The 24865-nt window shown below is 44.1% G+C and overlaps 1 protein-coding gene across 1 annotated transcript in view; it reads left to right on the top strand.

The window, feature by feature from the left end:
- The first annotated feature begins 243 nt into the window (after window positions 1–243).
- The window catches only part of LOC129840428 (parathyroid hormone 2 receptor-like), a 91836-nt gene continuing 67214 nt past the window's right edge, over window positions 244–24865 (top strand). Inside the window, exons 1-7 of the mRNA XM_055908317.1 lie at window positions 244–1068; window positions 2692–2791; window positions 11747–11857; window positions 13447–13568; window positions 13789–13886; window positions 14493–14676; window positions 24496–24649. Coding sequence (XP_055764292.1) covers window positions 961–1068; window positions 2692–2791; window positions 11747–11857; window positions 13447–13568; window positions 13789–13886; window positions 14493–14676; window positions 24496–24649 — 877 coding nt within the window. The 5' untranslated portion in view covers window positions 244–960. The remainder of the gene's footprint in view (window positions 1069–2691; window positions 2792–11746; window positions 11858–13446; window positions 13569–13788; window positions 13887–14492; window positions 14677–24495; window positions 24650–24865) is intronic.

Here is a 24865-nt window from a genome sequence, read left to right as displayed (position 1 = left end):
TTGATGTACTGCCAATTACAGACTGTAGCTTTAAGATTTCTGAACGCTGTAACCTGTTCACACAAACTCAGTGTGACCAAGATTCAACATGAACAATATTGCAAACAATATTTTTCTCTAAATGCATAAATTTTTTATTTGTGTAATTTCGTTAAGACACTCAAAATTTCTCAAAATGCATTCATCTTTGATTAGAAAATTCGTTTTTAAGACACTCATGAGCGAACTGAACACACACTGAATCGTGCAGACCGCTGCAGACACCCTTCCCACATGGCAACATTTCAGGACTACGGATAGATAGCCTGCCGAATCTACGGATAGATAGCCTGCTCTACGCACGTGCAGACGGGAAATGCAGTTATAGGTAGGTTAGCTAGGCTACAGTAGAGATTAATAGTTATTTTGGTTGTCAGGTGCAAACTCGATTTTACACGTCTAGTCTATGGATAATTCTGGTTGAAATTTTCTTGCGGCTTTTTGACCGTAATGACTATTCGTGTTTTTAAAATATATATTTTAATGGTATTTAACGCTCATGGCCCACAGAAGAGACAACATGCCCAAATTGTCTCCGTAAACCAAATGTTGCCTACTAAAATTGTGTGTTTCAGAGAAAAACTACAGGACACAAGTAGCCCGAAAGGCCAGTCATATAGCCTATCTATTTTAAGGTCCACAAGTGATCAGTAAACGTTTTGAACAAGTTTATGGTACATTCTTATTTCAGACAGATGACATCAAAACTCTGACCAAGCCTGCACTATTCCTGCGCCCCTTCTCCTGACATCCTCTTTCAACAGACTTCAAGAGCGTCGGATGGAAATACACACAGAGTAGGCTAGGCTACAGGAAGGAGAACCACGTACAGTCGGACTGTAACACGAGATTTGACGCAACACCTGAACTACTGCGTGCTTCAAAAACACAGCTGATTTTGGAGTTTATCGAACCCTCTATATGCAACGCTGTCCACCAATGATCTGCAGAATGAATACAATACTTCTGCGTAACTTTGCGAAGTTTTTTGTGTGCTGGAATGTAATTTACCTACACGTTTACGCACAGGTAAGTAGGCTAGACGATAGAGCAATATTGTTTGTATTTTGTGTGGAGTAATTCATCCATAGGGTTTTCCCCTGTTTTGTTACAGGAGCCTACACTGTGTATATAATAAACCACACACAGACGGAATTTGCATGACCATTTTACATAGGCTACCAGCAACATGATGCTAGATTATATACACCGAGTGTACAAAACATTAGGAACACCTGCTCTTTCCACTTTCCACGGACTGACCAGGTGAAAGCTATGATCTCTTATTGATGTCAATCAGTGTAGATGAAGGGGAGGAGACAGGTTAATTAACGGGCCGTTAAACAAATGAGACATGGATTGTGTATGTGTGCCATTCAGAGGGTGAATGGGCAAGACAACATTTTTAAGTTCCTTTGAACGGGGTATGGTAGTAGGTGCCCGTTTGTGTGTGTCAAGAACTGCAACGCTGTTGGATTTTTCACGCTCAACAGTTTCCCGTGTGTATCAAACATGGCGCAACGCCAAAAGGACACCCAGCCAAGTTGACAAAACGGTGGGAAGCATTGGAGTCAACATTGGCCAGCAGCCCTGTGGAACGCTTTTGACACCTAGTAGAGTACATGCCCTCTGACGATATGAGGCTGTTCGGGCGGCAAAAAGGGGGTGCAAATCAATATTAGGAAGGTGTTAACCCTAATTGCTCCTGTAAATCCCTCCGGATAAGAGCGTCTGCCGAATTACAGTAAATGTTCCTAATGTTTTGTACACTCACTGTATATTAGGGTGTAGGTATGGGGTGAGGGCAAGGTTAAATGAGAAGAGATGTTAGAAATGTACCATTCAACTAGTAAAACATTTATTAGCCTATGTTTCGGCAGGCTATTGCAAGTCTAGTTGACAAAGTTCTTGGCACAATGAATTCAAATCAAATCAAATGTATTTATATAGCCCTTCTTACATCAGCTGATATCTCAAAGTGTTGTACAGAAACCCCAAATTTGGTTGCTTTTGTCTTGCATCTACACTTCCCTATTCCTCTACTCCTATACCCTTTCCTCTCTGTATATCTTTTAAAATACTTCTTCTGTAAATAATGGTGAAGCTAAGATGGATCCCTGTTGCCCCCATATTATGTTTCTTATATTGGTGCTATTTCATGTGGAAATGTAGTCTGTTATGTATGCTATTCTGACATGCCCACTTCTGTACTCATCAGTCAATGTTTGCATATTTGTTATTGACTAGTACTCAACATCCACTTTCTCCTTGAATGCATTTAAATGAGGCAGAAGTATGAGCACCGTGCGTCAACAAGTGTGTGTGTGGCGATTGCTTACCGTGTGCTTACCGTGTGCCAAATGTATATGACCTATGTTTTATTTATGAAGTGTGTTATGCTACAGTATATGTCATTGTAAATATGACCTTTAGATTTGATCAACGTTTATATCAAAGACACTTTACCATTTCTGCTCGTTATGTTTGAGCTCAAAATGATCTCCGGGGGGAAGATTCCCCTAGGTGCAGATCTAGGATCAGCTTGCCCTCCCCAATCCTAACCTTAACTATTAGTGGGGGAAATGCTAAACTGACCAAAGATCAGCATCTAAGGGGCAACTTTTTGAACCAATGCTGCAATCTACTCTGTAGGTTCATCCAGAGGTCGGCCTCACAGCACAGGAGCAGATGTACCTGCTGTATGATGTCAAAGTTGAGTGTCATCAGAACATCTCCACACACAACCCTGCAGGTGGGCAAACACGTACATCATTGTACTCTTTGGGCAGCATAGGTCATTTCCAAACTTTTTGTTTGTTTGTGTTTCTGTAATCGGTACCCACTAAGCAGATGATTGGTCTACCTAGCTTTAGCAGAGCCCCATTGGCCAGCGTGTTTCCGGGTGGATCCAGACAGACCTTTATGGTAACCGTAGCAGCCCACCATCCTGTCTGGAGAGACTAAATCCCATAACTTTACGTGTTTTTCGTCTCCCGCGTATTGGAAAAGGGGTTGGGTTTTGCGGGCCGGGAAAACACTAACCTGCTCCCACGTCTGCCCACATTTTCCCAGGGTTCGCTCAGTCAGAGGTTGGAGTTGGTAAAAGAGACTGGATGTGGTGCTGTTGCATGAACACTGACAACACTGAACTCCGTTGCATTTCTCACATTGTCAGTCAACATGAGATTTACTGAATTGAGTAATGCTTCATGCAAAAAATGTGTATTCTGATATTTATCCAAATGATTTATCACCCCCCGAATTATTATAATTATTATTCTATATGTTTTAATTGCGGTAACTTGAGACAACTTTCAATACAGTATGGATGAAAACTACAATTGACAGAAGTGGTCTTGGGGAGGGAGGAAAATAACTGGGCTGATGGCAACCACTAAAAACATTTAGAAAAAGTCATCTTAGTTTTCTCATATAGGCACTCTTGAAGAGCGGAGGGAGGAACTTCTTGAAAAGCCTTTATTTACTTGGACTACCACTGCAGTTTGATTAGACAAAGATGACTTAAGATCACCGATATTATGCTGTGTCTCACCCTAGCCACGGAATCTGTGGGTGCTGAAATGAGGAATTATTCCATTCATTTGAATCTGTGCCAATTTACCAGCCCCAACCCTTGCGGTCGTTTCTCTTTCTGGCTGCTGCACTCCGTATTATTATCCTCCGTGTGTCCGCCCACATTCTGTAGCAGTGTGAGAGCTGGACAAAAACAAACCGCTTTGTGTGTTTTGATCCAGAATCTAACCAGTTGTTAAAACCAGGTGGGAGAATAGAAATATCAGAACGTAAACAGATATTAGAGCATAATGGATAATTAGTGTGTTTGTTTGGTGACTGTCTACAGTAAATCCTGGCTACTTAAAAAACAGACCAGCTTCTGATACCCATCCCAATTTAGTCATGACGGAAGTCTTACGGTTTCACTGGGAGGCGTTATGAAAATACAGTTTGCTATATACTCTGAGAGATGCAGAAATGACTGTAACACGTTATTTTAAGGGTCCGTTATAAAACATTTATAAGGCATTTACAAACAGTTTGCCCACCATTTAGTAATCATTATTCCCACATTTGTAAATGTTAGTTAGCTAGTTATTCACACGCGTGTGTGTGTGTGTGTGTATATATATCCACATACTTTTGGTCATGTTGTGTATATATATACACACACAACATGACAAAGTATGTGGACTTGCTTCCATTCAGCCATGAGCATTAGTGATGTCGGGCACTGATGTTGGGCGATTAGGCCTGGCTTGCAGTCGGAGTTCCAATTCATCCCAAAGGTGTTCGATGGGGTTGAGGTCAGGGCTCTGTGCAGGCCAGTCAAGTTCTTCCACACCGATCTCGACAAACCATTTCCGTATGGACCTCACTTGTCATGCTGGAAAAGGAAAAGGCCTTCCCCAAACTGTTCGCCACAAAGTTAGAATGTCATTGTATGTTGTTGCGTTAAGATTTCCCTTCACTGGAACTAAAGGGCCTAGCCCGAACCATGAAAAACAGCCCCAGACCATTATTCCTCCTTCACCAAACTTTACAGTTGTCACTATGCATTCGGGCAGGTAGCGTGTCCGCCAGCTTCGTCCGCCGGACTGCTAGATGGTGAAGCGTGATTCATCACGCCAGAGAACGCGTTTCAACTGCTTCAGAGTCCAATGGCGGGTGAGCTTTACACCACTCCAGCTGACACTTGGCATTGCGCATGGGGATCTTAGGCTTGCGTGCGGCTGCACGAACAGTTCTTGTGCTGACGTTGCTTCCAGAGGCAGTTTGGATCTCGGTAGTGAGTGTTGCAACCGAGTACAGATGATTTTTACGCGCTTCAGCACTTGGCGGTCCCGTTCTGTGAACTTTGCTGCTGAGCCGTTGTTGCTCTTAGACGTTTCCACTTCACAATATCAGCACTCACAGTCGACCCTGGCAGCTCTAGCAGGGCAGACATTTGACTAACTGACTTGTTGGAAAGGTGGTATCCTGTAGTAAGGTCATTCTACTGCAAATGTTTGTCTATGGAGATTGCATGGCAGTGTGCTCGATTTTATACACCTGTCAGCAATGGGTGTTGCTGAAATAGCCGAATCCACTAATTTGAAGGGGTGTCCACATACTTTTGTGTGTGTATATACACTATATAAATATATGTGTATTTCCTTAAACATCCTGTGTTGCGTGCTTATTCTTTTACCAGGTACTGCTGGAATGTTTACCAATGGCATGCATCTATTTGTGGGAAATTACACTGGTCTCTCAACATTTATAAAGTATAAATAGTGCTCACTTTAGATTAGGGACTGAAAAAGGACTTTACTATTCATTAGTAAATGGTTTTGTTGTGGAAATTCTTACAAAGGGACACTCAAAGTCAATCTTACATGAATCATTGTTTATTGTCAGTGCGCTGGAGAGGTTCCGAACGACTCAATGCACCATAGTGAACATCTGTCAGGAGCTCTGCCGCGGCAGTCCCAGCAGTTGTCTTATATACGGCTATACACAGACAAGTTATATTTGCATGATTTAGCATAAATAATTGATCATTACCGTTTTGTTTCATTCATGTGACCGACCAATACCGGTTCTAAATGTGTGACAGACCAACACCCCGCGGGGCTTCTTTCTCTCTTATCTCAGTTTCAAGGTCTCAGCTATCTTTTTAGTTTGTTCTCAAAACATGGTTTGGGCATACTGCCAAATTGCAGCTACTGATATTGAGGATTTGTACAGTCAGCCACTTGCATGAACACAGAAATAAGTTATTAGAACGGCACATGAATAAAAGACAGACATTTGTTATAAAAAAAAAAGCACAAACTTAAAAATTCCCATTACAGTTTACAAATGTGAGTAATTATTAATAAATGGTGAACACACAATTTTTATAAATGGTTTATTATGGACCCTTAAAATATTACCGAAATGACATCAATGAAACCACTTATTGGCTAAATGATATTCTGCCTTTCATAAGAGTAAAATAAATTTAAAAAAAATTAAAAAAATTATATAACCTCACTTCCCCTCAATCAATGGTGTGTTTGTCGGTTGTATTTGTTTTTTCCAGATAACTTAAACCAGATCTAAATGATAACAGATCATCCTGTTCCCCTATAAGATTGTGTTCCCTTTTCAATTTTAAATGACGGGGCAATCTGGGATTGGTTCATCCATTTGAGTCTTTAAATGTAGGATATACAGTATAGCAATTATTTAGCTTTGTTGTATTGATTTCCGAGATTGTTCCTTTAAAGGCAACGGCCCAATTCTAACCATTATTGGCCACCGTATTACTGCCCGGTGATCTCTCGTTCAACCATCAATACGGGCTAAGATCACTCACCCACCTGATCTCAGTTGCAACCATTATTAGCCATCCTATTACCACTCCCTCGGCGTTAACAAGGTCGGTGTTCACTTCAAGCCTGCTAATTGAGCAGACTAAGGACGGATGTATCCACAGTATTTCCTCGTTTACCAGGACAAATATACAGTGGCAATTTTCCCGACACATTTTATGTACTGAAAACTCGTGTTGGTGTACATGAGTAAAAACATATATTTTTTTCTAATTTATGTAATCCATTAATTATAACTTGGTTTAATACATTAGGCCTATGGACATTTTCAAGAGGAAAATCAGATATTGAAGTTGAATTCACCGATTTGAGCGCATCATGGCATAATTTCATAAAGTAAATGTCTCAACTGTTGACTCATTTATACTCGCTTGTGTGTCCTATTCGGTCTGCGGGCCTTGTTTGACACGTGTGCTAGCCTATTAGCCACATTATGACTGACTTGTGATCACTGTCCTTGCTAGTTTGATTGTAATGACGTTCCCAGCCTTAGTTAGTCATCTGTTTTTGTCCAGAATATTGAGTCATTGAAACTGAAACAGTGCACCCCGAATGGAGGCAACAAACAATGTACCAGGCCAGCTGGGATTTACAACCTGATAGCAATATTTTTTGGACTACCAAGAAATGTATTGGTGAATTATCTTAATCATGCATTGAACTGCATCCATCTTTTCTGCCAACAATGCCTTCGTGTAACGGCGTGGAATTTCTAGTCAAAAATAACCTATTTTTGTGGGAAACACATAAGGCAATTCTAGGTCGTGTGGCATATGTTGGTTAAACTATTCTCAATTCATTGGAATTACTACCCTTTGCATGCACAGTGCACTCTTCCATCACATGTACAGCTGATTCTCAAGATCTTGCACACTAATGAGATGCTATTCAGTCCACACTACTACACTGTCTGAGCCAAGGACTACATGCTTTCTGGTAAGTTTTCATTACAATACTGGGTGGGGTAAATATACTTCTACTTCATCACAATCCCGGATCCGGGAGCACCCCCATCAGTAAAAAAGCTGACTAGCATAGTCTAGCATAGCCTCACAAGTAAATACTAGCATCTAAATATCATTAAATCACAAGTCCAATCTTGTGAATCCAGCCATCATTTCTGATTTTTAAAATGTTTTATAGGGAAGACACTATGTAAATCTATTAGCTAACCACGATAGCAAAAGACACAACTTTTTTTTCCCACCATTTTTTTCCTGCATAGGTAGCTATCACAATTTCGACCAAATAAAGATATAAATAGCCACTAACCAAGAAACAACTTAATCAGATGACAGTCTGATAACATATTCATAGGAAAATTGCTCTAACTCCAGTTCTGTTTTACTCACATATATAATTCAAACGGTTTTAGAAACTAGAGAGTGTTTTCTATCCAATAGTAATAATAATATGCATATTGTACGAGCAAGAATTGAGTACGAGGCAGTTTAATTTGGGAACGAAATTATTACAAAGTGCCAACAGCACCCCCTATTGAGAAGAGGATTTATATGATATGCATGATTTTTTTTTGTTAACTATTAAATTGTAGCCTAGAGCAAGGTGTGTTTTTTAAATCATTTCAAACTTGTTAACAATTTCTGCAAGTTAGTTTTTGCTGCCATATGGGTTTTAGCTTGCTTGAGCCTATTAACTGAGGAGTGTTAATTCACCTGTTTCCATACATGTTTCATTTAAAAACAAAAAATCTTACACAGGAGTTGTTTAATCTAACTGCTAACAATTTATCTGTACATGGAATTGTATTTGTTTTTTTTTACTCTTTTTTTCCCCCCAAATCTTTACAGGAAAATGCCACGGGCACTATCTGATGTGTGGAGACATTTCACTGCAGCTAATGTAGAAGGAAAGCTGTGTACATTTGAAAATACTGTGCCAAATCATATGTGAAGAATACAACAAAGATCATCTGGGCAAGTGCATAAAGTTCCCTCAGCTCTCACAACAAGCAACCTCTAACAAAAGTCCCTCTACTTCTATTCGAGTTGAAAATGATGAATTAGACACCTTATCGATAGCAACAGCTCATGGTCCTCCTGGAATCAGAATGGTTTTTGACTCAATGGAGGAACGTAGTCAGAGAGATTCTTATGGATGTCTTGCTCGAGCTGTGTATGATACTGGTTCACCTCTGATGCTCACAGGCAATGTGTATTGGAAGATATTTCTGAATGTTCTTCGCCCAGCATACACCCCTCCAACCAGACATGCTTTATTTACTCATTTGCTGGATACAGAGTTCAAGTGAAGGTCAAGCAAATTATAGAGAAAGCAGACTGTATTGCAAACTTTTCTGATGTGTGGTCGAATGTTCGTGGGCAAGGAATAATTAACTACATCATCTCCTCCCCTCAACCAGTATTCTATAAGAGCACAGACACCAGGGACAACAGACACACCCATCTCTACATTGCAGATGAGCTGAAGGCAGTCATCAATGACCTTGGACCACAGAAGGTATTTGCACTAGTGACAGACAATGCTGTGAAAATGAAGGTTGCTTGGTCTAAAGTGGAGTCCTAACCTCACATCCCACCCATTGGCTGTGCTGCTCGTGCATTGAATCTGCTCCTCAAGGACATCATGTCACTGAAAACATTGTATACACTCTACAAGAGAGCCAAGGAAATGGTTAGGTATGTGAAGGGTCATCAAGTTATAGCAGCAATTTACCTCACCAAGGAAAGTGAGAAGAATAAGAGCACCACATTGAAGCTGCCCAGCAACACCCATTGGGGTGGTGTTGTCATCATGTCTGACAGTCTCCTGAAGGGGAAGGAGTCTCTCCAAGAAATGGCCATATCACAGTCTGCCGATATGGACAGCCCCATCAAGAGGATCCTCCTAGATTATGTATTTTGGGAGAGAGTGGTAAGCAGCCTGAAACTCCTGAAACCTATAGCAGTAGCCATTGCACGGATTGAGGGAGACAATGCCATCCTGTCTGATGTTCAGACTCTGCTTGCAGATGTAAGAGAAGAAATAGGTACTGCGCTGCCCACTTCACTGTTGCTCCAAGCAGAGGAAACTGCAGTTCTGAAATACATCAAAAAGCATGAAGACTTCCGCCTGAATCCCATACACGCCGCAGTGCACATGTTGAACCCCAAGTATGCTGGCAAGAGCATCCTGTCTGGCGCAGAGATCAACAAGGCCTATGGTGTCATCACTACTGTGTCTCACCACCTTGGCCTGGATGAGGGCAAGGTTCTTGGCAGTCTGGAGAAGTACACTTCCAAGCAAGGGCTTTGGGATGAAGATGCAATATGGCAGTTGTGCCAACATATCTCATCAGCCAACTGGTGGAAGGGACTTTGTGGATCTGAGGCTCTGTCCCCTGTTGCCTCCATCATCCTCCAAATCCCACCAACATCAGCCGCCTTAGAGCGCAACTGGTCCTTGTTTGGGAACACACCCACCAAAGCACGCAACAAGCTGACCAATACAGGGGTTGAAAAATTGGTGTCCATCCGGGCAAATTTTAGGCCTTTTGAGCCTGACGACGAGCCATCCTCAACAAGGTTGGACAGTGAAGAAGAGGTGGACATTGAGGTCCAGGGAGAAGACATGGAAGCCTGAGAGGAAGACAACCAAAGCTTTAGTTTGTAGACAATCATTTTACAGATGTATGTTGAAAATGTTTTTGTGAGATGCGATGGATCATTGGGGATCATTCAATATTCCCTTTTCTTTTGTTGTTCAGTGAAATCATCCCATGTGAAGAGTCAACTCATTTAATTAAAGTTCAATTCGTAACTAAATTGTTTTTATTTCTATTGGAAGGATTTAATAATTTGCAATTATGTCTACTTATGAGGTAAAAGGTTTCTGTTTCTGTCTCCATATGATATGGTAAATATATCCAATGCAAAAAAACATCTACATTTAAATGGTATTGATATTAATTCCCATATATTCCCACGGAAAGTTTCCACCTCTGAATATTCCCCAAAATGTGCAACCCTAATTGCAATCATAAAATAGATTAATTGATTTAAATCTATTTACTTCTTATTTTTTCTCTGTCTTTATTACTCAGTCTCAGCTTGCTTCCCAAATGGCACTAAAGATTGTGTACTATAAAGGGAATAGGGTGCAATTTGTGACACCCCCCCCCCCCTCCCTAGTCACTTGTTTCACTGAACCATCAGGAGGGCTAGCTGACAAAAGACGACAACCTATTACTCCTAGTGCTCTCCCACTAGCCTACTCATCTGGTGGACAGATGGTGTGTGTGTGTATATATAGCTGTAATGACTATGAGCAATGTTTTTGCACTTGTCGCTAATGAGTGACTCATAAGCTTTGTCTTTCCACCTCACACTCTCATCATGGAATATAGATTCATATTAGAAATGTGTTAGTGGGAGAAAGAGTTTTTGCCCATGGATCCGATATGTAGTAAATTGATTCTTCTTCAGCTTGTTTCATTAATAATGTGGACTGAGTGCACACTGCTGGATATTTGCCCTTTCTTAAACTGAGTGAATCAATGTCCAATGTCTACAAGATCACCAGCACTTACCATTGACGGGCACAAAAGCAACAAGTCAATGAAACCTTTCAATGATAATGCCTTGAGTTCAATAGCAATGATTTCTTTTAAGTTCAGATTTATCCGAAGGACTGGCCATGGTATTTGGCCTGGGAGCCTGCGTTCCTTTGATGACGATAGCCTCCAACACAATGTCCAAATAATGTCACTTATGAATGTAAAAGCCTAAAATATCTACATCAAACATATTGACGTTTGTAATTGTGAAGATTTGACGTATAATGGCAATATGTCAGTAAATGTTACATATTTGGCATATTACCATAGTATATTATCTAGTGATGGGCACTAATATGGAAAATCCATACTAATATATCACTTGAATTTTTTCGAGATATATATATATATCTATCTATATATCTATATATATATATTGGTTTTATAAAAACCTTGTTTTTTCTGTTCACTTCCTTGGCTCTGTGAAGTCCACACAAGTGTTTGCTGATTACTCATTGGACCATATATAAATGTTCTGGGAGCCTAAACCTACAGTTTAAATAAGTCCATTCACCACAGGCAATTAAGTTACTAAGTTGAGAGCCAGTGAGAAGGTCTGTGAGAGGGGTTTGTGCATGCAGGAACAGTCATGTACAGTATGGGTTTTTACATAATAGTGTAAAATAACAGGAAGGATAAACCAATATAATATGAATTGCTCATATCGGTATCAAGTGAAATCTATATCATATGTAATTATCAGTATTGGTGCCCACCACTAATATTACCTAACTCCCCTTTCCCACTATGTATCCAGATGACCTTTGTGCCCCTGGCTGGGATGGTCTGATCTGTTGGCCTCAGGGATCCACCGGAGCACTAACAAAGGTTCCCTGCCCCAGCTACATCTACGACTTCAACCATCAAGGTATTGGGGTATAGATAGGCTATACTCATGAGGCCATATTTATTAAGTGTTTGCAAAAAAAAGTTTGCAATTTTTTTTTTTTTTTAAAGGTGTAAAACCCCAAAACAAATCTTTGTTTACACTATAATATTTAGTTGCTATATCCATTTTTGGACTTATACATTTATGATATATCCCCAATGATTATTGAAGAGTATACACTGAGTATACAGAACATGAAGAACACCCCCTCTTTCCATGACATGACCAGGTGAATCCAGGTGAAAGCTTTGATCCCTTATTTATGTAACTTGTTAAATCCACTTCAATCAGTGTAGATGAAGGGGAGGAGACAGGTTAAATAAAGATTTAAGCCTTGGGACAATTGAGACCTGGATTGTGTATGTTCGCCATTGAGAGGGTGAATGGGCAAGACAAAAAATGTAATTGCCTTTGAACGGGGTATGGTAGTAGGTGCCAGTTTATGTCAAGAACGGCAATACTGCTGGGTTTTTCAAGCTCAACAGTTTCCCGTGTGTATCAAGAATGGTCCACCACTCAAAGGACATCCAGCCAACTTGACACAACTTTGGGAAGCATTGGAGTCAACATGGACCAGCTTCCTTGTGGACTACTTTCGACCCCTTATAGAGTCCATGCTCCAACGAATTGAGGCTTTTTTCAGGGAAAATGGGGGGGTTTAAAAAAAATAAAAAAATAATTGATATCCAAACGCTTTTCACCAAAACAGAGGCGGGTGTGGCCCCACTTTGTTATTGTTTCAAATGAGGATTCTAGCTTCAATGTTTTATTTCTGAGCTGGTGCAAACCCTTAGTAAATCTGGCCCATGGTATCAATTGAATATATTGAATACCTTTTTAACTGTAGTACCATTGTGTTAAAATCATGTGTTTGCATCATGTGGTCATTATATGGAGACAAGCAATGTACATGTAATGGATTTGACGTATTGAATGGTTTGATGAGCATGAAAACGATGTAAACCATATCCCATGGTTTACATCGTCACCAGACTTCAACCCAATTGAACACTTATGGGAGATTCTGGACCGGTGCCTGAGACAGCGTTTTCCACCACCATCAACAAAATACAAAATTATAGAATTTCTCGTTGAAGAATGGTGTCGCATCCCTGGAACAAACTCCCTCACGACGCCAGGTCAGCGGAGTCAATCACCACCTTCCGGAGACACCTGAAACCCCACCTCTTTAAGGAATACCTAGGATAGGATAAAGTAACCCTTCTACCCCCCCCCCCCCCCCCCTTAAAAGATTTAGATGCACTATTGTAAAGTGGCTGTTCCACTGGATATAAGGTGAATGCACCAATTTGTAAGTCGCTCTGGATAAGAGCGTCTGCTAAATGACTTAAATGTAAATGTAATCCCTACAATATAGTTCCAGACACTTGTAGAATCCATTCCGAGGTGCATTGGAGCTGTTCTGGCTCGTGGTGGCCCATCACCCTATTAAGATACTTTATGTTGGTGTTTCCTTTGTTTTGGCAGTTAACTGTATGTTGCAATGTTAATGACTAGACCGTGTGTGTGGTGTCTGTGTCTGTGCCTGTGTCTGTGTGTATGTCCAGGTCATGCTTACAGGAAGTGTGATGTCAACGGTTCCTGGGTTTCTGTGGAGGGGTTGAACCGAACATGGTCCAATTATTCCGACTGCTTAAAATTCCTTTTACCTGGTCAAGAGGAGGAAAAGGTAATCCCAATCACCACTTCAGTCACACCTAAGATTCCAATTAACGTTGTTGTGGTTACAGACTTGACTCATGACAATACTTGAGTTGCTCTGCCTCATGCTAACAGCGGAGCTACACTGGGGCGTCGGGAGCACAGGCAGCTAGCGTAGAAGCTAAAAACCGAACTTTTTCCCGGCGTAAACAGTTTAGCAGGTCTATAACGTATCCATTTCTCTCTAGCAGGACTTCTTTGACCGGCTGTACGTCATGTACACCGTTGGATATGCACTGTCCTTCATCTCTCTTCTAGGGGCCTTTGTCATCATAGGCTACTTCAGGTAAGACAGCCTCGTGTCCCAACAATTGGTCCCTTTTCCAGAAGTGTGCAGTTGTGCGCTCCTTCTCACAAATATAGTCTTTCTTATACCAGTCATTTCCTTTCGGTCTATGAAAGGAAGTGAACAATTGCAGACTTTGGGAGAAAGGACATTATTGGGACGCAGATGTATGCCGCTTGGTCTTTGCTCATCCATATATTTCAATGTTCACTTCAAAGGAAAGTCTTTGCTGCTCTATCCACATGTGTAAATGCCACTGAGTTCATACAGTACTAGGCCTCATCTGTTCATCACCATTTTCCAGTTCGGTTTTATAATGTATGTGTATTAACTGTACATTTCCAAATTCCTCAACACAATAAACTAGGTTTGAATGCCAAAATGAACATGCAGATGTTTCAAATTTCTCTCTAGGTTTCTACCTAGTTTTTTTTTAGCCACTGTCCTTTTGCTACTGCGTTGCTAGCTCTTTAGGGGTTCAGGCTGGGTAAAGCACTTTGGGACAACTGCTTGATGTAAAAAGGCTTTTTATAAAACACATGTCATTGATTGAATATAGTGATTGTTGAGCCTTGAGTGTTTTGCCCCTGTCTGCCTGCCATGCAGACGCCTCCACTGCACTAGGAACTACATCCACATGCACCTGTTTGTGTCCTTCATGCTGCGTGCCGTCAGCATCTTTGTCAAAGACAAGGTGGTCCACACCAACGGAGGTCTGCAGGAGTTTGACACAGCGCTCATGGACAACTACAAGACCATCTCTGCGATGCCCCTTGACAACTCCCAGTTTGTGAGTACAGTGATGTTCTTCTCTTCAACTTCAAGGTCCGTTTGTTTTGTTGTATGAAGTGCACTTAAATGCTTGCGCCCAAGTGTCATCGCTTAAATAGCAGCACAACATACGGGGGTTGATAAATACACGTTGAATACAATCGGATCAAACCAAATGATATTGGTCGCGTACACGTATTTAGCAGATGTTATTGTGGGGTGTAGCGAAATGCTTGTGTTCCTAGCTCCAACAGTGTAGTAGTATCTGACAATACGCAACAATACACACACATTTAAAAGTTAAATAACGGAATTAAGGAATATAGAAAAATTAGGGTGGTCAATATTGGAGTTCGGAGTATAAATATACAGTGCCTTTGTAAAGTATTCAGACCCCTTGACCTTGGGAGTCCCACAGATATGGAATCATGTACACTGCTCAAAAAAATAAAGGGAACACTTAAACAACACAATGTAACTCCAAGTCAATCACACTTCTGTGAAATCAAACTGTCCACTTAGGAAGCAACACTGATTGACAATACATTTCACATGCTGTTGTGCAAATGGAATAGACAACAGGTGGAAATTATAGGCAATTAGCAAGACACCCCCAATAAAGGAGTGGTTCAGCAGGTGGTGACCACAGACCACTTCTCAGTTCCTATGCTTCCTGGCTGATGTTTTGGTCACTTTTGAATGCTGGCGGTGCTTTCACTCTAGTGGTAGCATGAGACGGAGTCTACAACCCACACAAGTGGCTCAGGTAGTGCAGCTCATCCAGGATGGCACATCAATGCGAGCTGTGGCAAGAAGGTTTGCTGTGTCTGTCAGCGTAGTGTCCAGAGCATGGAGGCGTTACCAGGAGACAGGCCAGTACATCAGGAGATGTGGAGGAGGCCGTAGGAGGGCAACAACCCAGCAGCAGGACCGCTACCTCCGCCTTTGTGCAAGGAGGAGCACTGCCAGAGCCCTGCAAAATGACCTCCAGCAGGCCACAAATGTGCATGTGTCTGCTCAAACGGTCAGAAACAGACTCCATGAGGGTGGTATGAGGGCCCGACGTCCACAGGTAGGGGTTGTGCTTACAGCCCAACACCGTGCAGGACATTTGGCATTTGCCAGAGAACACCAAGAACACCAAATTCGCCACTGGCGCCCTGTGTGTGCTCTTCACAGATGAAAGCAGGTTCACACTGAGCACGTGACAGTCGTGACAGAGTCTGGAGACGCTGTGGAGAACGTTCTGCTGCCTGCAACATCCTCCAGCATAACCGGTTTGGCGGTGGGTCAGTCATGGTGTGGGGTGGCATTTCTTTGTGCTCCATGTGCTCGCCAGAGGTAGCCTGACTGCCATTAGGTACCGAGATGAGATCCTCAGACCCCTTGTGAGACCATATGCTGGTGCATTTGGCCCTGGGTTCCTCCTAATTCAAGACAATGCTAGACCTCATGTGGCTGGAGTGTGTCAGCAGTTCCTGCAAGGGGAAGGCATTGATGCTATGGACTGGCCCACCCGTTTCCCAGACCTGAATCCAATTGAGCACATCTGGGACATCATGTCTCGCTCCATCCACCAACGCCACGTTGCACCACAGACTGTCCAGGAGTTGGCGGATGCTTTCGTCCAGGTCTGGGAGGAGATCCCTCAGGAGACCATCCGCCACCTCATCAGGAGCATGCCCAGGCGTTGTAGGGAGGTCATACAGGCACGTGGAGGCCACACACACTACTGAGCCTCATTTTGACTTGTTTTAAGGACATTACATCAAAGTTGGATCAGCCTGTAGTGTGGTTTTCCACTTTAATTTTGAGTGACTCCAAATCCAGACCTCCATGGGTTGATAAATTTGATTTCCATTGATAATTTTTGTGTGTGTAACGGTCCTGACCTGTTTTATGTTGTTTTGTATGTGTTTATGGTCAGGGCATGTGTTTTGGGTGGGCAGTCTATGTTATCTGTTTCTATGTTGGTTTTGGGTTGCCTGGTATGGCTCTTGATTAGAGGCAGGTGGTTTGCGTTTTCCTCTAATTAAGAGTCATATTTAGGTAGGGCGTTCTCACTGTTTGTTTGTGGGTGATTGTCTCCTGTGTCGTGCAATGTATGTACCATACGGGACTGTTTGGCTGTTCGTTTTCGTTTCGATGTCGTCTGTTTCCTGTCCGTGAGTTTACGTGTAGTTATGTAAGTTTATGTTCAGGTTTCGTTGACGTCGTTTTCTTGTTATGTTATTTCGTAAGTGTATTTGTTTTCGTGTTGCCATCATCGTCGTTAAATAAAAGTATGGCTTATTTCCCTAATGCTGCGTATTGGTCTGATGATCCTTCTCTCCTCACCTCGTCCGAGGATGAGGAGAAAGACAGCCCTTACAGAATCACCCACCACGCTAAGACCAAGCGGCAAGGGAAAAATAAACGGAGTAAGGGACAGGAGAAGAAGGAGCAATGGACATGGGACGATTTATTGGACGGAAAAGGTGTCTACACATGGGAGGAGATCCTGGCTGGTAGAGATCGCCTCCCATGGGAACAGCTGGAGGCACTGAGGAGAGCAGAGGCTACCGGAGAGAGGAACCGGAGCTATGAGGGAAAGCGTCTGGCACGGAAGCCCAAAAAGCCCGTAAGTAACTCCCAAAAATTTCTTGGGGGGGGCTAAGAGGTAGTGGGCCAAGGGCAGGTAGGAGACCTGCGCCCACTTCCCAGGCTTACCGTGGAGAGCGGGAGTACGGGCAGGCGCCGTGTTACGCAGTAGAGCGCACGGTGTCTCCTGTACGAGTGCATAGCCCAGTGCGGGTTATTCCACCTCTCCGCACTGGTAGGGCTAGATGGGGTATTGAGCCAGGTGTCATGAGGCCGGCTCAACGCGTCTGGTCACCAGTGCGTCTCCTCGGGCCGGTATACATGGCACCTGCCTTACGCATGGTTTCCCCGGTTCGCCTACATAGGCCGGTGCGGGTTATTCCACCTCCCCGCACTGGTCGGGCGACCGGGAGCATTCAACCAGGTAAGGTTGGGCAGGCTCAATGCTCAAGAGTGCCAGTACGCCTCCACGGTCCGGTATTTCCGGCGCCACCTCCCCGCCCCAGCCTAGTACCTACAGTGCCTACACTACGCACTAGGCTACCAGTGCGTATCCTGAGCCCTGTTCCTCCTCCACGCACTCTTCCTGTAGTGCGTGTATCTAGCCCGGTGCCTCCAGTTCCGGCACCACGCACAAAGCCTCCTGTGCGTCTCCAGAGCCCTGAACACACTGTATCTTCTCCCCCTACTAATCCTGATGTGCTTGTCCTCAGCCCGGTGTCACCAGTGCCGGTACCTCGCATCAGGTATAGAGTGGGCTTTGAGAATACAGTGTGCCCTGTTCCTGCTCCCCGCACTAGTAGGAAGGTGCTTATCCTTAGCCCGGTGCCTCCAGTTCCGGCACCACGCACCAGGTCTACAGTGCGCCGTATCCGGCCAGAGCCATCCGTCTCCCCAGCGCCATCTGAGCCATCCGTCTCCCCAGCGCCGTCTGAGCCGCCCGTCTGCCATGAGCCTGCAAAGCCGCCCGTCTGCCATGAGCCTACAGAGCCATCCGCCAGACAGGAGCCGCTAGAGCCGCCAGCCAGACAGGAGCCGCTAGAGCCGCCCGCCAGACAGGATCTGCCAGAGCCGCCCGCCAGACAGGATCTGCCAGAGCCGCCCGCCAGACAGGATCTGCCAGAGCCGCCAACCAGACAGGATCTGCCAAAGCCGCCAACCAGACAGGATCTGCCAGAGCCGCCAGCGAGCCATGAGCAGCCAGAGCCGTCAGAGAGCCATGAGCAGCCAGAGCCGTCAGAGAGCCATGAGCAGCCAGAGCCGTCAGAGAGCCATGAGCAGCCAGAGCCGTCAGAGAGCCATGAGCGTCGAGAGCCGTCAGCCCGCCATGAGCGTCGAGAGCCGTCAGCCCGCCATGAGCGTCGAGAGCCGTCAGCCCGCCATGAGCGTCGAGAGCCGTCAGCCCGCCATGAGCGTCGAGAGCCGTCAGCCCGCCATGAGCGTCGAGAGCCGTCAGCCCGCCATGAGCGTCGAGAGCCGTCAGCCCGCCATGAGCGTCGAGAGCCGTCAGCCCGCCATGAGCGTCGAGAGCCGTCAGCCTGCATAGACCTGCCAGAGTCCCTCAGCCAGGATCTGCCAGAGTATATCAGCCGGGACCTGCCCCTTGTCCCGGTGTTGCCCCTTGTCCCGGTGCTGCCCCTTATCCCGGTGCTGCCCCTTGTCCCGGTGCTGCCCCTTATCCCGGTGCTGCCCCTTGTCCCGGTGCTGCCCCTTGTCCCGGTGCTGCCCCTTGTCCCGGTGCTGCCCCTTATCCCGGTGCTGGTCTTTATCCTGGTGCTGCCCCTTGTCCCGGTGCTGCCCCTTGTCCCGGTGCTGCCCCTTGTCCCGGTGCTGCCCCTTGTCCCGGTGCTGCCCCTTGTCCCGGTGCTGCCCCTTGTCCCCGGTGCTGCCCCTTCTCCTGGTGCTGGCCGTTTATTTAGGGGATGTGAGTTTTAGGGTGGTCATTGGGAGGGGAAGACAGAAACGGGGAGTGACTATGGTGGTGTGGGGACAGCGTCCAGAGCCGGAGCCACCACTGTGGTCAACTGCCCACCCAGACCCTCCCCTGGACTTTGTGCTGGTGCGCCCGGCGTTCTCACCTTGAGGGGGGGGTTCTGTAACGGTCCTGACCTGTTTTATGTTGTTTTGTATGTGTTTATGGTCAGGGCATGTGTTTTGGGTGGGCAGTCTATGTTATCTGTTTCTATGTTGGTTTTGGGTTGCCTGGTATGGCTCTTGATTAGAGGCAGGTGGTTTGCGTTTTCCTCTAATTAAGAGTCATATTTAGGTAGGGCGTTCTCACTGTTTGTTTGTGGGTGATTGTCTCCTGTGTCGTGTAATGTATGTACCATACGGGACTGTTTGGCTGTTCGTTTTCGTTTCGATGTCGTCTGTTTCCTGTCCGTGAGTTTACGTGTAGTTATGTAAGTTTATGTTCAGGTTTCGTTGACGTCGTTTTCTTGTTTTGTTATTTCGTAAGTGTATTTGTTTTCGTGTTGCCATCATCGTCGTTAAATAAAAGTATGGCTTATTTCCCTAATGCTGCGTATTGGTCTGATGATCCTTCTCTCCTCACCTCGTCCGAGGATGAGGAGAAAGACAGCCCTTACAGTGTGATTTTGTTGTCAGCACATTCAACTATGTAAAGAAAAAAGTATTTAATAAGAATATTTAATTCATTCAGATCTAGGATGTGTTATTTTAGTGTTCCATTTATTTTTTTGAGCAGTGTAGTAACCAAAAAAGTGTTAAACAAATCATTTTTAGATTCTTCAAAGTAGCCACCCTTTGCCTTGATGACAGCTTTGCACACTCTTGGCATTCTCTCTCAACCAGCTTCACTTGGAATGGTTTTTCAACCGCAGACCACGTGTAACCACACCAGCCCAGGACCTCCACATCATGCGGGATCATCTGAGACCAGCCACCCAGACAGCTGATGTAACTGTGTGTTTGTACAACCAAATAATTTCTGCACAAACTGTCAGAAACCATCTCAGAGAAGCTCATCTACGTTCTCGTCCTCCTCACCAGGGTCTTGACCTTACTGCAGTTCGGCGTCGTAACCAACTTCAGTGGGAAAATGCTCACCTTCGATGGACACTGGCACACCTGTTTCAACTGTACCGGGCAGATGGCTTCGTGTGGGCGAGCGGTTTGCTCTTGTTAACGTTGTAAACAGAGTGCTCCCTGGTGGCAGTGGGGTTATGGTATGGGCACGCACAAGCTACAGATAACGAACACGATTGCATTTTATAGATAGAAATTTCAATGCACAGAGATATCGTGACAAGATACTAAGGCCCATTGTCGTGCCATTCATCCGCCGCCATCTCATGTTTCAGCATTGTAATACACGGCCCCATGTCGCAAGTTCCCGCCAGTATCCAGCAACTTCACACAGCCATTGAAGAGGAGTGGGAGAACATTCCACAGGCCACAATAAACAGCCTGATAAACTATGCGAAGGAGATGTGTCGCACTGCATGAGGCAAATGGTGGTCACCAGATACTGACTGGTTTTCTGATCCACAACCCCTACTTTTAAACATTTTTTGTCATGAAATCCATAGATTAGGGCCTAATGAATTTATTTAAATTGCCTGATTTCCTTATATGAACTGTAACTCAGTAAAATTATTGCATGTTGTGTTTATATTTTTGTTCAGTGTGTGTATATATGTATATTATGGCATGTATAGACATTATGGATAGAATAGTATTTGTACAGAAATAGATGCATTGTACAGCGATAGTCAAAACCACTGGTCAAGTCATTAATCGGCGCTCACTGGTGAAAGAATTGGTGCGATCAAATCTTGTGCCATCAACTGAAAAAGTTGGTACCGCCAGTGGAAAAGGGTAGACTAGAGCCATGCTTTATAAAACTGTACATTTAGAGCAGATCAATTTGTTTTTACTTAACCTTTATTTAACTAGGCAAGTCAGTTAAGAACAAATTCTTATTTACAATGACAGCCTACCCTGGGCGACGCTGGGCCAATTTTTGCGCCACCCTATGGGACTCCCAATCACGGGCTGAATGTGATACAGCCTGGATTTGAACCAGGTACTTTAGGGACACCTCTTGCACTGAGATGCAGTGCCTTAGACTGCTGCGCCACTCGGGAGCCCACAAAAAAATGACATACAAAGTGGGTAAAACAGTATGTAAATATTATTCAAGTGACCAGTGTTCAATTTCTATGTACTGTACATAGGGCATAAGCCTCTAAGATGCAGGGTTGAGTTACTGGGTTCTTTAGCCTCCTGAAGAACTGTCTGTCTGTGTGGGTGGACCATTTCAGATTGTTAGTGATGTGTACGGCGAGGAACCTGAAGCTTTTCACCTTCTCCACTGCGGCCCAATTAATGGCGGTGTGCTCCCATTGCTGTATCCTGAAGTCCACGATCATCTCCTTCATTTTGTTGACATTGGAGAGGTTATTTTTCAGGCACCACTCAGGGTCCTCACCTCCCTGTACACTGTCTCGTCGTTGTTGGTAATCAGGCCTACCATTGTTGTTGTCAGCAAACTTGATGATTAAGTTGGACACGCCACGCAGTCATGGGTGAACAGGGAGTACAGGAAGGGGTTGAGCACGCATCCTTGTGGAGCCCCTGTGTTGAGGATAAACGTAGTGGAGGTGTTGTTGCCTAACGTCAGGACGTCCAGGACCCAATTGCACAGGGTTCAGACCCAGGGCCCCAATCTTAATGATTAGCATGGAGGGTACTATGGTGTTGAATGCTGAGCTGTAGTCAATGAACACTATTCTTACATAGGTATTCCTCTTGTCCAGATGGCATAGGGCAGTGTGCAGGCGATTGCGTCATCCATGGATTTATTGGGGTGGTATTGTCGTGGAGAATCATCTCAGAAAAATAACACTCTTACAAGAACTTGTGAATTCAATATAGACTTTAATACAAAGTAGCAAAAATGAGCCCTTCCATGGAAGGACCCTATCACAAACGTAACAGGCCGAGCCCCTCCATGGAAAAATAGTAAATTCTCATATTACAGAGTCCTGCCTTTATAGGATTCTGTCTTTGCATAACGTATAGAGTCCCCTCCCTCTATATGAAAATAGCTTCCCTTGACTTTTCTCCAATATTATCTTTTCATCTCAGAGCTTGCTTGTTAACGCCCACATCTGCTTTCATTTAGGTTATAATGGTGGCGGGACCCTTTCATGTGCTAAAATAATATATTTATTATGCCTATACTCCATCTGTTGGTCAGTTGGCTGGCACCCTCCTTTGTGTGTCCCTCTGACATTGGTATGTCCAGCTTATCCGAAGCACTTATGGCCTTGGCCATTATACTTATGTTTGTTCCGCTCCCTCTAATCTTTGGTATGCTGCCCTTTCCAGAATAGCAAATGCACTTAAGTGTCATCTTCTCCTCCTGTGGTCTGATAAACACATGTATGCTCTATAGTATTACATCTGTCCCTATATGTAACATTAACTACCACAGTATACAAATTGCAGTGGGTCTAGGGTGTCAGGAAATGTGTAGGTGATATGTGTTCCTTAACTAGACTGCACTTCATAATGGCCACAGCTCGCATTGATGTGCCATCCTGGATGAGCTGCACTATCTGAGCCACTTGTGTGGGTTGTAGACTCCGTCTCATGCTACCACTAGAGTGAGAGCACCGCCAGCATTCAAAAGTGACCAAAACATCAGCCACGAAGCATAGGAACTGAGAAGTGGTCTGTGGTCACCACCTGCAGAATCACTCCTTTATTGGGGGTGTCTTGCTAATTGCCTATAATTTCCACCTTTTGTCTATTCCATTTGCACAACAGCATGTGAAATTTATTGTCAATCAGTGTTGCTTCCTAAGTGGACAGTTTGATTTTACAGACGTGTGATTGACTTGGAGTTACATTGTGTTGTTTAAGTGTTCCCTTTATTTTTTTGAGCAGTGTAGTTTCCAGTTTACATAGAGTCCAGTGAAGTTCCTTGAGGGCAGTCTTGGTGTCTGCTTGAGGGGGAATGTACACCACTGTGACGATAACTGACCAGAATTCTCTTGGAAGATATTATGGCCGGCACTTGGTTGTAAGGAATTCTAGGTCGGGTGAGCAGAAGGACTTGAGTTCCTGTATGTTATGATTACACAAGTCATTAATCACGAAGCATACACCTCCGCCCATCCTCTTCCCAGAGAGGAGTTTATCTCTATCGGCGCGATGCATGGAGAAGCCCGGTGGCTGAACCGATTCCGACAACATAGCCTGAGAGAGCCATGTTTCCATGAAACAGAGGATGTTACAATCTCTGATGTCTCTCTGGAAAACAACCCTTGCTCGAATTTCATCTACCTTGTTGTCTGGAGACTGGACATTGGTGAGTAGTATACTTTGGAGCAGTGGGCGATGTGCAGGTCTACGGAGCCTGACAAGCAGGCCGCTCCGTCTGGCCCTTCTGTGGTGCCGTTGTTTTGGCTTGGCTTCTGAGATTAGATCCATTGATTAGATCCAGAGTGTTGGTCCAGAGGATCCGCTTGGGGAAAGTTGTATTCCTGGTCGCAAGGTTGATAAGTTGACGTCGCTCTTATATCCAATAGTTCTTCCCCGCTGTATGTAATAAGACTTAAGATTTCCTGGGGTAACAATGTAAGAAATAATACAATAATACATTAAAAAAAACAAAATAGGACTTGAAGCGAGGCGACCATCTCTGTCGGCGCCATCTTGTTGTTCCAGTTTTTCCTCTGTCAGGATATCCCCAGGCAGTTTCCTCTATACAAATATCTTCCATCACGACAGACAAACATCAGGGAACGAGAATAACATTCAAAGGTTTTTATTTTCCCAGAACTTAATTTTTATTACTAGAAAAACATACTATTTAGTTAACTATCTAGTTTGCATTTCTGGGGGGAAAAAGACTATTCTCTCAGCAGGTAAATCATAACAAACGGGACGATTTGTGCATAGATTTAAAAAAAAAAATCTGTTTGGAACAACACATCTGATATCCCTACTATGACTAATACTTCAATCAGTCAGGATCTGTTTTGTGGTCACAAAGCGTTCTGTGTGGTTCAGCTCGTGGAACTAACAATCACTTTTTTTCATTTGCGCTTTATAATAAATTAGAGTGGGAGATAAGTGAGGAGGAGACAGTGAGAAGGGAGCATGCAGGGATTGAACCCTGGTCGCCGGCAGGGAGCTGCATATGTGTATGGAGCCGAAAGTGTTACCACTGGACCACAGATCTTTGCACTACAGGTTGTTTTTAACAAGCTGTTGATTTTACCAGGTTGGATGCAAGATCACTGTGTTGCTCTTCATTTACTTCCTGGCAACCAACTACTACTGGATCCTGGTAGAGGGGCTGTACCTCCACAGCCTCATCTTCATGGCCTTCTACTCGGACACCAAATACCTGTGGGGCTTTACCCTGATTGGATGGGGTGAGCTGCTCTGCCGTCTTAGAAACGCACGCCCCAATCACAACAGCGCTCGTGTTGTTGACAGCCACCTGTTACTATAGCTGTCATTCAAAATAGGACAAGCACTCCGACATATGAGTTTGCTTGTTGCAGGTGTGTGGGGATCATTTTATATCTTAAAGGAAGAAACAAAAATCTCACTGCTCTTGCCAGTATCAATTGAATGTATTCAGCGTA

This window comes from Salvelinus fontinalis, chromosome 41 (genome assembly GCF_029448725.1).
Source record: "Salvelinus fontinalis isolate EN_2023a chromosome 41, ASM2944872v1, whole genome shotgun sequence".
Lineage (NCBI taxonomy): Eukaryota > Metazoa > Chordata > Actinopteri > Salmoniformes > Salmonidae > Salvelinus > Salvelinus fontinalis.
The sequence above is the reverse complement of the archived record's forward strand: the minus strand, read 5'-3'. Positions and strand labels throughout refer to the sequence as shown.